The sequence below is a fragment of the Pan troglodytes genome, chromosome 1, assembly GCF_028858775.2.
Source record: "Pan troglodytes isolate AG18354 chromosome 1, NHGRI_mPanTro3-v2.0_pri, whole genome shotgun sequence".
Classification (NCBI taxonomy): domain Eukaryota; kingdom Metazoa; phylum Chordata; class Mammalia; order Primates; family Hominidae; genus Pan; species Pan troglodytes.
In genome coordinates, this window is record NC_072398.2 from 188427686 (window position 1) to 188443811 (window position 16126).

Below are 16126 nucleotides of genomic sequence, written 5' to 3' on the forward strand. Positions count from 1 at the left end.
ACTCAAAGTTCATATGTTGAAAGCCTTACCCTCAATGGGATGGTATTAGGAGGACACATTGGCAAGTAACTAATTCACAAGGGTGCAGCCCTCATGATCGTAGTAGTGCCCTTATGAGAAGAGACAGGAAAGAGCTTGCACTCTCTCTCTCTCTCTTTGCTGTTGGCCATGTGAAGATACAATGAGAAGATAGCTGTCTGCAAATCAGGAGGAATGCCCTCACCAGACACTGAATATGCCAGATATGCCAACATCTTGATCTTTGATTTCCCAGCCTCTAGAACTACGAGAAATAAATATTTGTTGTTTAATCTACCCAGTCTATTGTATTATGTTATAGCAGCCCAAACTGACTGAGACAGTACTCTTCGAAAATATCAAAATCATAAAAGACAAAGACAGACTGAGGAACTTTTGCAGATTGAAGGAGCTATAGAGACATGACAATTAAATGCAATGTATGATCCTGGGTTGGATCTCAGACTAGGAAAAAAGTTATTCTCTTGCTATAGAGGGGAATCAGAATAAAATCTGAATACGAGCTATAGATTAGATAATAGTATTGTGTCAATGTCAATTTCCTGATTTTGAGACTTGTACTGTGGTAATAGGAGATGTTATTGTTTTTAGTAAACCCACATGCAAATATTTAAGGGTAAAGGAGATTATGTCTCCAACTTACTCTCAAAGAGTTTACAAAAAACTGTGTGTGTGTGTGTGTGTATGTGTATGTGTGTGTGTGTGTGTGTGTGTGTAGAGGGAAAGAGAGACAATGATAAGGTAAACACGATACCATGTTAACATTTGGAAGAGTGAAATTATATGGGAAGTCTTTGTACTTTCATAATTTTTTCTGTGAGTCTGATATTATTTCAACATAAAAAGTTTAAGAAAAAAGGAGACCCAGATTACCAGAAGAGCAGATCTGGATCTCTTCATTTTATATTATATTCTTCTCATTTCAGCTCATCTGTTGTTAACTTTTTCAATGATATTTTAAAAGGCCTGGTCCTTTAACTGTACAACGTGATGATAACTTACCTTGCTGACAAGGTCCCACAAAAAAGGCTTAGTTGTATATTATGCTCTACATAGCTACTCTCCCAGGCAGCAAACCCTATGTTCTGGACCTTTCCCTCCCATGTCACATGCTATCTGATCTATGTCCCAATCCCTCAGCAACCTGCTCCTGATTTTCTGGGATAACTACACATAGGTTAAATTAGGCTTTGATTTAGTTACTCACCTTACATATGGTGTTAAAATATAGCCTAATATATTTTAACTGCTGTATTCAAGACTTTGCTCCTTAATCTTTAGTCTAGGTCAAAAGAGTGATCGAGGAAAGGAATTTTCAGCCAGGAGGAGATAGTGATAACCTAATAGGTGGGACTCTAGAAATTATACAGGCAACCTTTCAGTCTAGTATTGGACTAGATGGGAATTCTTTACCCTGGCCAGGTAGCCTTTTCTTTTTTTTTTTTTTTAGAGATGGGGTCTCACTGTGCTGCCCAGGCTGAAATGCAGTGGCTATTCACAGGCACAATCACAGCACACTACAGCCTCTAACTCTTGGGCACATTTTTAAACTTAGGCTCCCTGGAAGCCATTTTTAAACTTAAGGAACAAGCTTGAATCAGGACATTTGAACATTTTCCTAATTCTAAGCCCAATTTTCAGTGTAACTGAGAAAGACGCTTTGGTCCTAAAATTTTAAATTGAAGACATTTAAATAAATCTTTTACATTATAGAAAGATGCTTTGATCCTAAATTTTTAAATTGAAGACATTTAAATAAATATTTTACATTATAATATGTACTCCAAAAATTAAGTTGGTGGGAAGCTGATTTAAAGTAAAAAAATTTGCAGATTAATCCTAATTGCCAAGTGCTGGTTGAAGTCTGAATATTTATCTTGACATATAGCTTGACTCATAATCCACAGTATATGGCAGTATATGGCAATTTATGCTATAATAATAGAAGAAACTCCAATTCCCAAATCATCTGTTGCTTAAAATTAATTTCCTTTTAACCTATCCTCATAAAAGCTACGTTAAATATTGAACATTTAAATACCTAACTCAGTCTCACCTTTGTTTCTAATTCAGAATTCTCTCTTTGTAACAGGTCACATGCTATTAAAAAATGGTCTTTGCTTTCTGATTCCCCTGGAAGATTGTGAACTTCATTATAAAGGCATATAAGCTCTGACTTTGATTTTTGCAATTCCTGATTAAGAAATGAAGACATTTAGTAGAATAAAATAAGACTATTTTCCCCCATAAAAGATATAATATTTTTAAGAATGAATCTTGAAATGGTCCTGACAAATTTTTTGTTTTAAATATTCCAACCTATCCTTCTGGCAGACCGATGCCTTTCTTAGTAGTTAAAACAAGGTTTACCTAAATCAATTAAATAAACTGAGCACTCTTAGTTTCTATCATTCACAGGTTGAAAGATTTAGTTTCTAGAGTCCTTCCTACATTAATCAAGGCTTATATACAGGTAAATTCTTTGGCAATGCTTGCAATGACTATCAATAGTTATATTATCTGTTTCTAAGATGTATCTTTTTAGAAGTACCATTTATAGAACAAAGTGCTATGTGGTTTACCTTTAATGTTCTGACAACTTTATAAGGGAATTGCTGAAAGTAAGGCTCAGAGATCTTAAGTGACCTGCCTAAATTCACATAGCCAGGAAGTATAAAGCTGAGATTCCAAATCCATAAATCTGTCTGACTTTAAACTCTGTGGTTTTTTAAAAAAATATTTATTTATTTATTTATTTATTTATTTATATTGATGCGGTCTCGCTATGTTGCCCAGGCTAGAGTGCAGTAGCTATTTACAGGTGTGATCATGGTGCACTATAGTCCTCAACTCCTGGGCTCAAACCATCCTCCTGTCTCAGCCTCCCAAGTACCTGGTACTATAAGGGTGCCATGATGGACAGCTTAAACTCTGTGTTCCTAACTACAAATTATGCTTATTTAATTATATTCAGTGACTTAATTAACCAGGGTTTTCTTTAATCCTCTGATTTTTTTTCTCTTTCTCTTTTTTTTTTCTTTTTTGAGACAGGGTCTCCCTCTGTCACCCACACTGGAGTGCAGTGGTGCGATCACAGCTCACTGAAGCCTTGACCTCCTGGGCTCAAGTGATCCTCCCACCTTAGCCTCCTGTGTAGCTGGGATTACAGACACATGCCACCACACCTGGCTAATTTTGTGTGTGTGTGTGTGTGGAGACAGTGTCCCACTATGTTGCCTAGGCTGGTCTCGAGCTCCTAGTGATCCTCTTGCCTCAGCCTCCCAAAGTGCTGGGATTGCAGATGTGAGCCATTGTGCCCAGCTTGATTTTTAAAAATATATATCCACAAGAGAAAACACTTTGGCTAAATGCAGATTTTTTTTTTTTTTTTTGAGATGGAGTTTCGCTCTTGTTGCCCAGGCTGGAGTGCAATGGCGTGATCTCAGCTCACTGCAATCTCTGCCTCCTGGGTTCAAGTGATTCTCCTGCCTCAGCCTCCCAAGTACCTGGGATTATAGGCATGCACCACCACGCCTGGCTAATTTTGTATTTTCGGGAGAGATGGGGTTTCTCCATGTTGGTCAGGCTGGTCTCGAACTCCTGACCTCAGGTGATCCGCCCACCTTGGCCTCCCAAAGTGCTGGGATTACAAGCGTGAGCCACCGTGCCCAGCCTAAATGCAGATTTTTATCAGATTTTTACATTGATGACACAGGATGTGCACTGATTGACTGGTGGAAGACTTTGGGTTGAGAGTCAGTCTGTGGTGCTCAATGAAGGGAATAGGTTACATAAAATTTACTTTAGGAGAGGAGCTACTTGGTATTTTCCCAAAGCCTTGAAGTCAAAGTGGGAGGTAAATGCTGATTAGAAAGGCTTAGACAAAAAGGCAAGAAGGTAGAGGGTGGCCTCCCAAAACCATAGGAAGAGGGTAAATGATAATTGATTTCCTATCTTATTTCACTGAAAATTCCTGTAGGTCATTAGGATGAGATTAGGGGCACTGCAAACTACAAACTGATTGAGTGTCACTATCCTCTAAATTACTGATTTAGACTTCCATGAACTCACTTCCAGGTCTCTTTTCATAATATAGGCTGATTATGTCTCCTGATAGATCTTTCCAAGATGGCAGGACAAGAAGTTAAAACGAGCAATAAGCCCATGACTCTATGAACACTACAACAATCAAACGTCTGCTAAATAAAGGACTCTTTGATTAGTGCTAGAACTCAGCTTGGAGAAACAACAGAGCTACCCCATTATTATTATAGAAACACGTATTCTATAGTGCTATGGACTGAATTGTGCTCTCCCTCCCTATTCATATTGTTGAAACCCTAATTCCCAATATGGACTGTATTTGGAGATAGATAGGGTTGATAAGGAGGTGATAAAGGTCAAATGAGGATATAAGGGTGGGGCCTTAATCCAATAGGGTTAGTGCCTTTATAGGTAGAGGAAGAGACACCAGAGCTTGCTCACTCTGTCATGTGAGGACACAGCAAGAAGGTGGCCATCTGCAAGCCAGGAAGAGAACCCTCACCAGGAACTGACTTGGCTGGCACCTTGATCTTGGACTTCCCCTCCTCCATAACTGTGAGAAAATAAAATTCTGTTCTTTGAGCCACCTAGTCTGTGGTGTTTGGTTATGGCAGCCCAAGCTGAGACATACAGTTATACTTTATTTAAAAATGATAACATGAAATCCCTAAATTAGAACTACAACAAGAAGAAAACAGCTTCCTGAATGGTAATACCTCACTTTCAACTTTCAAGGCCTTCTCTGCAGTGTCAAGATCAGATGCCAACTGCTTCTCTCTCTCTCTCTCTTTTGACCACTCACTTTCAAACATTTCATTTTTTTCTTGGCTCATTTTCAGGATCTGTAAAAAGCATTTTACATAATTAATTTTATATATAATAGCAGTGTTTCCTACAAATTCTGATAATAACAACTTTCTAACTCAATAATGAAATCATCCAGGGGATTTATGAACCTAGGAAAACTAGTTTATAGCTCATAAGATACGTTTTTCTCTCTAAGCCTTAATTTACACAATGGTAAAATGTAGTAACACTTGTTCTACCTACATTATAGCCATCACAGTAGGAATAAAATGTGATTTTGAAAGTATTTTATAAAATTTAATCACTTATCAAATATAAGGCATTATTGAAATCTTTCCAAATTATTTGAAAATAATAAAAATTGGAGTCATAATGATGACAGCTACTTTATATTGAGGACTTACCACATGTCAGAGACTATGGTAAGTATGTGAGATGCATTATTTCATTTTGTTTTTCTAGGACCCCTATGAGATTGGAATTATTATTACATTATTTTTACAGAGGAGACATGTGAGGCTCAGATATGTTACATAATTTGTCCAAGTTCATACAGTCAGTACTGGGATTCTAAGTCAAGTCTAACTTAAATCTCTTACTTTTAATATCTACTCTATTCAGCCTTGCCAAAGTGAATTTTCTGTTATGTACAAAAACATATTAGGAGATAAAATTGAGATCAAAATACAACTTAGGAACACAACAAAAACTGAGCCAATTTCTTTGATGAGCACACTATCACCAAGCAGCAGACCCCTCTCCATTGTTTATTTTTTAAATTTTTTAAAAATTATATATATAATATATAATATATATATATATATATATATATATATATATATATATAGTAGTGATGGGATTTCACCATGTTGCCCAGCCTGTTCTCAAACTCCTGGGCTCAAGCGATCCACTCACCTCGGCCTCCCAAAGTGCTGGGATTACAGGTGTGAGCCACCGTGCCCGGCCGACCCCTCTCCATTGTAAAAGCCAACCTGTCAAATGAACTAATTGCACATTTGGTTTGGCCAGTCAGGAAGCAGCTGAAATTGGCACATCTATATTTTGTAACTTGCGAAATGCAGAGTGGTATGTAGGAACAGCCCTCCCAGTCCTGTTCTACTGGTTTCCAACAATGGCATCCCGAGCTAGTTACCTCACTTTTCTTAGCCTTAGTTCCTCATATTAAAAATACAGATAATGATGCCTGGACATATATGGGCTCCTCACTTATAGAAAATGCTCTGTAAGTGGCAGTTTATATTATTATTGGATTGTTCCAAATTTTTACATTCATTCGTTAGTAAGGCAATACCTTTAAACCATCCTTATAATTTCAACATACCAGTTTATCCTAAATACATTAGTAAATGGGCTCCTTACTGATTGAGTACTCCTGGCAAGGTTTTCTGTAACCACTGGTCACAATCATAGGATGTACATTCCTAGAAGTGTGCTTTCTCCTTTTGCCTATTTTCAGTGATTCTTGAGCATCCTTATGGTGTCTGCCTTACCTCTATTAGAGAACGTAACTGAAAATTATCCCTTTTTTCTTACCTCATTCAAATCTTGTACTTTGTCTCTTGATCTTTTGTACTGGTTTCTCTTCTATCTTCCTATGTTACTGATAATTCAGGCTCTAACATGGAAGCCTCAATCTAAATAAATCACCAGTTACAAAATGTCATTTTAAAAAATACTGAAAAAAAGCAACATTTCTTAAGCATCTTCTTCTGAGGTAGTAGCCCTGAAATCGCTTCCTAGCAACAAGTTTCACCTCCTATCTGGTCTTGGATCCTTAAGAGATTTGCTTTATTATGGATTTGAGACTTTGCTGTTGTTTGGTAGCTGAGCCAAAGGGAACAAGTATTAGAAAAATACACTACAGAATCCTGATTGTTCTGAATTAATCAAACTACTAATTTACCTTTCTTATGTTTAATGTCAATAAAACAGAAATAACAATCCCAAGCTGATGAGTTAGAAAGAATGGGGAATGCTATTAGAAAAATGGATACTAAAATCCTAGTGTAACTTTTATAATTCCTCCTGTCCAGTGGTATGGACAAAAGATGTAGTCAAGAATCATGTCAGCTTAGCAGCACTGCACAAGGAAATGGAGAAGAATAAATGTGTTTTTCCCAGAGTACCTTCTCCCATCAGCCACCATCTGCACTGGTGAATATTTTTTTCAGATTCACACATGACATGCTGATGCATTCAACACTCAAGGCAAGAATTCCTTTAGCCCCACCCTTATGGCAACTGAGATGCTTCAGTACGAAGTAGAAGAAACATCTCAACTCTTAAATATGAACCCCCCTCATTTTCTTTGTCTTTTCCTAGAGTAAGAATGTCATGTATTTCAATGCTATAATTTTTAAAAGATAGCTTTCCCAAAGAATATATATTTAAAATTTACCATAATTCGTGGCACATTGAATATAGTTATGCCTTTAGGCAATTTATATACTTAATGAGCCCAGTAACCAAAGTTTAAAGCAGAAAAACACAAGAAAGGGGCAATAAATAATGTGAGAGATGAGCAATAGGATACAGAGATCTCTGAGTAGCTGAGGGAGCCTACCTCACCTGCCAGCCAGCAGTAAGCAAAGAGGACTAATGACTTAGCATGGGTAGCCACCAACGACTCTGGAGATGGTGTAACAGCTCAGAATTTTCCACTTTCAATGTTCTACTCTCTGAAAGGTGGGGATCACCTAATGCTCTGAACTAAACTGTGCCTCCCTGCATAGTATGACAAGTTTTATTGTCGTCCCACTGTGTGCTTGCGTTGTGCTGCACCCTCTCACAGGCACAGTCAAATGAAAAGATGAATGCAGGCACTGTAGAAAATAAAATACTGCCTGGTCATCACCTGTAGGTGGAGGCGGTTTATGTGCTCAGTGCTGGGTATGCTGTAGCCCTCATGAGTTATAATAAGTCCCCTATATAAATCTCCTCTGTAAGTTGCCCCAAGAGTTGTTATGGTGTAGAAAATAAGCCCTGGGGCCAGATAAACCTGGATCAGCTCCTGGGTGCAACTATTACTTTGGTCAAGTTCCCTTAAGTTCTCACAAATATGTAATGGGAATACTCCTGCTTACTCTGGGGAGGGCTGTGTAAAATATGACAAGGTTTCTCTTCAACCAACCTAATTAATCCTTTATTCTTTAATTCTCAATACCCCTCCACCTCTCTTTCTTCTTCTTCTTTCTTTCTGCTTTTACTACATGCCCAGGCATGCCACAACACCAGTGACGTTATCAACACCAGCTCACATTCCTTTCCTTATTTTTTAAAAAACTGACTCTCTAACTTGCCACAGACAACCCCTTCCCTCTCGCTCCTCTCTCCCTTACGTGCCCACCTTATCTAAAAAAAAGTTTAAATGTTTATCCAATCAAGTCTAGCTTAAATTATACAGTCCAATCCCACCCAGTGGGGAAAGGGCACGGGGACAAGATTTACGTCAAAACTAAAAGCTTTTGGCCGGGCAAGGTGGCTCACGCCTGTAATCCCAGCACTTTGGGAGGCCGAGGCGGGTGGATCACGAGGTCAGGAGATCGAGACCACAGTGAAACGCCGTCTCTACTAAAAATACAAAAACAAAATTAGCCGGGCGCGGTGGCGGGCGCCTGTAGTCCCAGCTACTTGGGAGGCTGAGGCAGGAGAATGGCGTGAACCCGGGAGGCGGAGCTTGCAGTAAGCCAGACGGTGCCACTACACTCCAGCCTGGGCGACAGAGCGAGACTCCGTCTCAAAAAATAAATAAATAAATAAATAAAAACTTTCACCCTCCTTTATTGTATACGCTCTCATAACGACCAGCCATATGGGCGGCACCCCTCTGCACAAAAGTAAATTTGCTTTGCTGAAAAATCCTTTATCTAAGTGCTCATTTTCCTTACAACTCCAAGGTCTATTTCTAACGCTGTTATTGAGATTAAATGAGATTATGTTTGTTAGACACCTAGAACAGATCATGACACATGATAGATGCTCAATATATTGTGGCTATTATTTTCCTACCAGATACCTAGCATTTCTTCTATTTTAAGCATGTTCTCTGAGAACACGTGTAATAACAGCACTAAGATGGTCTATTTAGTGATAAGTCTGTCTCCATAGAGAAATGGGTAAGGAACACAGTTACATCTTGAGAAGAGTGCTTGATATAAGGGAATGATTTCCTAAATTATTTTTCCTTTTTAAGTCACAGGACTCCCCTCTCCCCTTTATTTTCAGAATAATTCTTATGGAAAAGCCCTTTACAGAGTTCCCAGAAGTGGAGATTTCTCTGACTGATGTGGAGGTAGAAGACCCACAGCTTTCTATTTATGGAACATCAAAGTCTTTTTTTGTTTGTTTTTTAAGAGACAGGGTCTCACCATGTTGCCCAGGTTGATCTTAAACTCCTAGGCTCAAGCAATCCTCCCACCTTGGCCTCCCAAAGTGCTAGGATTATAGGTATGAGCCACTGCACCCGGCCAAAACATAGGTCTTGTAGTTAGGTTGAGATTTGAAATCTTGACTTTCACATTTTACAAATCTGTGATCTTGGTTTTCTCATCTGTAAATCAGGGTGAACAATACCTACCCTCTCTGAATTTCTGTTAAAATAAGTTATGTCAAACCCCCAGGAGAGTCATTACAACACTGAAGAGACTCATATATTAGTTTCTATCTGTATTTGACAGGGTTCTTTGGAGAAACAGAACCAACAGAAGATTTTATATATATATAGTATGATCTCACTATCATTCAGGCTGAAGTGCAGTTGTATGATCACAGCTCACTGCAACCTCTGTCTCTCGGCACAAGCAATCCTCCCACCTCAGCCTCCTGAGTAGTTGGAACTACAGGCACGCGCCGCCACGCCTAGCTAATTTTTCTATTTTTTTGTGGAGGTGGGGTTTTGCCATGTTGCCCAGGCTGGTCTCAAACTCCTGGACTCAAGTGATCTACCTGCCTTGGCCTTCCAAAATGCTAGGATTACAGGTGTGAGTCATTGTGCCCAGCCCAAAAATAATGTTTAATCAGGTATCTGGGCATCCCAAACCTCAGTCAAGTTGACATATGAAGTTAACCAGTACACCATCTATGCTAGTTCATTCTTGCATTTATAATAGTATAAAAAACTACCTGAGACTGGGTAATTTATAAAGAAAAGAGGTCTAATTGACTCACAGTTCCTCAGGCTCTACAGGAAGCATGGCTGGGGAGGCCTCAGGAAGCTTACAATCATGGCAAAAAAGGGAAGAGGAAGGAGGCACGTATTACATGGCCAGAGCAGGAGGAAGAGAGAGAGGGTGAGGTGCTACACACTTTTAAACAACCAGATCTCGTGAGAACTCACTCACTATTACTAAAACAGCAAGGAGGAAGGTGTGCCCCCATGATCCAATCACCTCCCACCAGGCCACTCCTCCAACATTGGGGTTTTTAATATTACAATTTGACATGAAATTTGGGTGGGAACACAAATCCAAACAATACCACCATCTTTTTACTTCCTTTTTGTAAGAAACAGAAAATAAAGTACAGCAGTCCCCCTAATCTTTGGAAGATATGTTCCAAAACCTCCAGTGGACACCTGGAACTCCCAATGGTACCAAACCCTCTATACAGTCCTCCCTTGATATCTGAGGGAGATTGGTTCCAAGATCACTGAAGATACCAAAATCCATGGATGCTCAAGTCCCTCATATAAGATGGTATAGTATTTTACATATAACCTATACACATCCTCTCATATACTTTAAATCATCTCTAGATTACTTACAATGCCTAATATAATGTAAAAGCTATGTAAATAGTTGTTACACTATTTTTAAAATGTTAAATTGAGAGATGAGTCTCATTATATTTCCCAGGCTAGTCTCAAACTCCTGGGCTCAAGCAATCCTCCTACCTCAGCCTCCCAAAGTGCTGGGAGTGAGCTACCATGGCCAGCCTGTTCTATACTTTAAATTTTATATTATTTTATTGTTGTATTGTTATTTTTTATTTTAATATTTTCAACTCATGATTGGTTGAATTGGGAGATGTGGAACCTACAGATATGAAGAGCCAACTGTACTGTTTTTTCCATGTATACATAACTAAGATAAAGTTTAATTTGTAAATTAGGCATAGTAAGAGATTAGCAACAATAATAATAAAAATATACTGTAATAAAAGTTATGTGAATGTGGTCTCTCTCTAAATATCTTATTCTACTGTACTTATCCTTCTTGAGATGATGTGAGATGGCACAATGCCTAAATAATGAGGTGAAGGTGAATGACTTAGGCATTATGACATGGCATTAGACTACTACTGACCTTCTGATGATACCTGAAAAGTAGAGTCATCTGCTTTGAGTGATCTTGGATCACTGAGCCATGATGATGTCCATGGTTGCATGTCAGGAGCAGGCTGACTAATGCCCATGACTAATGGGTATGCAGTGTGTATGTTGTAGGTGCACTGGTCGAAGGGATGATTCCCATCCCAGCAGGACAGTGTAAGATTTCATCATGGTACTCAGAATGGTTCACAACTTAAAACTTATGAGTTGCTTATTTATGGAATTTTGCATTTAATATTTTCAGTCTGCAGTTGACTGCAGGTAGCTGAAACTGTGGAAAGCGAAACTGAAAATAAGAGGGAACTACTGTAGTCAGCGATAAGGAAGGAATGACTGAAGGAAACAACCCATGCCAGGAATAGCATATTACTAGGTCAAGGTCTGGAAACAAGTTAATGGGAATGGGCTGTTACTCCTTACCTGCTGACTACAGCACTCAGTTCACTTAATTCCTATGCTGAAAATGATCCTTCAGTTAATACTTGTTGCTATCACCATCACCTGGCTGCCAAACACCATCAAGAAATCTTGAGGCTTTTCCTTCATGAAAGATTAAGAGAGAACTTGGAAGGCAAAATCTTTCTTTAGGAAATGATTTTAGAAGGTCATTTAACTCTAATTGATTATTACTAACTGAGACCATTTATTTATTTATTTATTTATTTTGAGATGGAGTTTTGCTCTTTCACCCAGACTGGAGTGCAGTGGCATGATCTCAGCTCACTGCAACCTCTGTCTTCTGGTTTCAAGCTATTCTCCTGCCTCAGCCCCCCAAGTAGCTAGGATTACAGGCGCCCGCCACCACGCCCAGCTAATTTTTGTATTTTTAGTATTTTTGTATTTTCACCATGTTGGCCAGGTTGGTCTCGAACTCCTGACCTTATGATCTGCCCACCTTGGCTTCCCAAAGTACTGGGATTACAGGCGTGAGCCACCGCAGCAACTCATTTTCCAGTTTTAAAGATTTCTACTTGCTAACATCTTTAAAAAGAAGAAATATTTACAGTGTTCATTAGTCCAATCCAGCTTGCTTTATGTGGGATGATGTAAGTGAAAGGATTATTAGAGTCAATATAAAGCTTTATTTTCTAATTTTAGAAATCCACACAAACTTCAGTCTCGATGACAAGGAAAAGAAAACTGGTTTACATCACAGCTTAGAGGATTGAGATTAGACACACATACACAATTCTGGTACTTAATGTTAAACGTTAGGGAAAACCGTGTGATCTTTTCTGAACATCTTTTGAAATAAAACAGATGCTCATTTATCCAGAATGTCACAGATAACATTTGTCAAAGAGGGAGGTAGATTAACCAGGTATTCTCCAACGATCTTCTCCAAGCATAAGTTCTACGATACAGACAGCCATGTGGAGGTACACCACTGATACCTCCCTTCAAAAAAGTACTTGCCTCTCTTCCCAGGTAGCCTCCAGTGAATGACTGAGCATGGTGGGAATATTAAGGCCCACCCAATTCTGCCCAATGTGTAATTCCTCTACAGGTTATCAATGTTCCAAAATCGTCTGTTGGGCTGGCAGAGACTTTCTCAGAGCTACACTACAGTTTGAGGCTCTTCCTACCCAATCAATCTTCCTTCTTTCTCCCTCTCATTTAACAGATGTCAGACCTGCATTGTGATCTGAAGGCTTTCCCTGGCCATGTCTGCTCCTTACCTTTATACTTCACAGATGCCCCCTCAATAACTCTTGAAATTCTATGTTCATCTTGGGGCCTGCTTCCCATATCAAGCCTCCTTCACACGGATATATGAATGACAGAGCAAGGTGTGGGCCACAATTGTGGTCACCATGAAAGAAAAAAGAAGTCAGAGTTTAAGCCATTCTCACATAGGTAGTCTTTGGAAAAATATTTCTCTTTTGGAAGACAACTTATCAGAGCTAGCACACCTATTCTATGTTCCAACTGGTTTGTTCTAGACTTCATTGCCACTAGAAAAGGTAGAGGAGGCCGGGCGCAGTGGCTCATGCCTGTAATCCCAGCACTTTTGGAGGCCAAGGAAGGTGGATCACCTGAGGTCAGGAGTTCGAGACCAGCCTGGCCAATGTGGTGAAACCCCATCTCTACCAAAAATACAAAAATTAGCTGGACGTGGTGGTGGGCACCTGTAATCCCAGCTACTCGGGAGGCTGAGGCAGGAGAATCACTTGAACCCGGGAGGCAGAGGTTCCAGTGAGTCGGTATCGCGCCATTGCACTCCAGCCTGGGTGACAAGAGCAAAACTCGGTTTCAAAAAAATAAAAAAAGAAAGAAAGAAAGAAAAAGAAAAAAAAAGAAAGAGTAGAGAAGATGAGGTTAAAAGATTAGAAAACACAACTACCCTCCTTCCCAGACACCACAGGAAGGAGCAATACTCAACATCATTAATCTTTTTCCTAGAATGTGGGAAGGAAGAATGGGAGGTTAGTGAGATTTGCATAAGAGATTCAGTCTGCTTTTCTTTATGTTTTGTTTGAAAAATTTGACCTTTTAAAAACTGTAGTGTTACATGTGTACAATAGTTTCCTTCAGTAATTCTAAAGAAAATGTTATCCTGTTAAATAAAATCACCTTTCTTCTTATTGATTTGTTTGTATGTTTACTCATTAATTCACTCAATGATTACTGAGTACAAAATATGCCTTCATTCTTTGCTGAGTCCTAGGGACATTATTATTCTCATTCTACAGGTAAGGAAGTTAAGGACAGAGAGCTAAGTAATGTGTTCAAGGTCACAATGTAGTTGATAAGAGCTAGGATGTGAACCCAGGCAGACTGGTTCCAAAGTGTGCTCCCAACATCTAAACTAAAGTTGCTTGATCACATCTTTCTGTGTTACAAATACCCCTGTGGTCCTATCCTAGTAGATTGTCACAGTGGGAAAGCACAGATATGCAAGCAGATAAGTTACCCTGTAAAGTTATCAGCTCTGTAGTAGGGGTGTACAACAAGTACTGAGGCAGTCAGAGGACATTATGTATTGACCCAAATCCTTATACTTGCAAGAAGTTTTACTAGAAACACATGTATTTATTTTCAGGTTACCCTCCTGGTCAGCTTTACACCCTTCAGAGTAGTTATTTTGAAAAATGATGAACACAAAGTATGTTGGAAATCCATGTTTAAAATCACCTCTGAAATGGTGAACACACGCAAAAAAACAAAAACAAAAACAAACCCAGATAATAAGTAATCATCTTTCTGGGAAAGGTTGATTTTTAGGGGGAACAGTTAATATGTTCAGATATTCAGAGACAAATTTGAAAATTTACTTGTGTAACAGTTTGGGGGAAGTTTCATTCTATAAGACAAACTATCTTATGTAACTATGCAGTCAATTTGTAAAGAAAAATTTAAAAATAGTTTTTATCCAATGCATGTGGCAAACATGACTAAAGCACCCCAGGAAAACTGTACTGAAGGAGATACAATATTAGGGTAGATAAATTTTGGTGTATTCACGTAAAAAATAAAAAAAATTGATTTTAAACCACAGAACATTAAGTCTAGAGAGTCATTCCCTCTGATACAGAGGACAAAAACCTTGGAGATCCATATTTAAAAGATCAATTTCTTTAGCACCTGGAAAAGAGAGCCAAATAAAAACAAGGCCTGGGAAAATGATATGAATTATTCAGGTAGTCAAGCAGAGATAGTTCTGGGATGATATCATTTGTATGATTTGACAAAATGAGCCAGAACTTAGAAATTACTCAGCGAGAAGAAAACGACCTCAAAACCCAAACCTCCAACAAAAAAATAGACATGAAAAACAGGTCATGGAAAAAGAAAAAAAGGGCCATGACGGAATAATGAGGATGAGATTTTCCTCACCCTTACACATGGAAGAGTGGAAAAAAACTTATAAAACAACTCTTCTCAGACACTTGACAAGAGACATTAGGGGACTTTACTCCACTAGAGATGGGTGGAAATTAGGTGACACTACAATTGCCAGGGATTTCTGCCTTGAAATACTTTCTAGAGTGTGGTGATATGAGGGAAATCCTGTATAGAGCATAGCAATCTTGTGGAATTGAGGAGACAGAGAAAGGAGTTCAGAAAGATGAAATGGCAGAAATACGTGGGATAGAGTACCACAGAAAAGGGAGCCACACAGAGAAAAGAACTGCAGAAATCTGCAGTTTTTCAAGTCTTTCCTGAATACTGAGCCACACATGAGTAGGGCAAAACTCCACAAAGATAAGCAAAGAACAATGAGAGAGCTGTAAGAACAATTCTCAGAGGTCAGCAGGGTTGGGAGATGTTTGAGTTCTGACCAGCTAGATCAGAGAGTCCTTATTGAACACCCAGGGTCACACCATAAGAGTAGGACTATTCTAGCCCTAGAATAAAAGTTCCTATAAATCTGCCCTAAGGAAGCTTAAAAACAATCCAGAAAGAATTAAGCTATTCAGCAAGTAACTTAACCTACTGTGAAAACAAAGTTTAATATTATTTAAGCAAGACAATAAAATTCAGTCCTTGACAATATAAAATTCATAATGTCCAATATCCAGTAAAACATTATTAAACCTTCAAAGAAACAAGTGCAACACAACTAGGAAAAAATCAGTGAATAGAAACAGACCTAGAAGTGACAATGTATTTTTTAAGAGACCTAATGAATAAAAGATAAAAGATATTCAAAAAAGAATTAATGAAATTTCTAGAGATAAAATTTTCAACACTTTAAATGAGTGATTCATGGGATGGGATTAAAAACACAATAAACACTACAGAAAAAAAATGAGTGAACTTGAAAACAATAGAAATTATCAAACTAGAACAAAGAGAGAAAAACTGGGGAAAAAATGAACAGAGCCTTTGTGAAAATACCAAAGGATGTAAAACACATGTAGTTGGATTCACAGAAGTGGAGCA

The 16126-nt window shown here is 38.5% G+C and overlaps 1 protein-coding gene across 7 annotated transcripts in view; it reads right to left on the minus strand.

Moving 5' to 3' along the window:
- The window catches only part of CCDC30 (coiled-coil domain containing 30), a 173329-nt gene that overhangs the window by 112437 nt on the left and 44766 nt on the right, over window positions 1–16126 (minus strand). For 2 of the 7 annotated variants that reach the window (XM_063781907.1, XM_009455413.5), the window contains exons 1-3: window positions 6445–6545; window positions 4800–4925; window positions 2096–2233 (exon numbers count right to left, since the gene is read on the minus strand). The exons of 1 other annotated variant lie outside the window; for it this stretch is intronic. Coding sequence is in view for 5 of the 6 variants with exons in the window: in XM_009455413.5 (XP_009453688.3) it covers window positions 2096–2233; window positions 4800–4916 (255 nt within the window). In the remaining variant the exon portion in view is untranslated. Of the gene's footprint in view, window positions 1–2095; window positions 2234–4799; window positions 4926–6444; window positions 6548–16126 lie in introns of those variants that run through there. 4 more of the 7 variants (XM_054682059.2, XM_054682052.2, XM_054682045.2 and 1 more) reach the window with 3 other exon arrangements.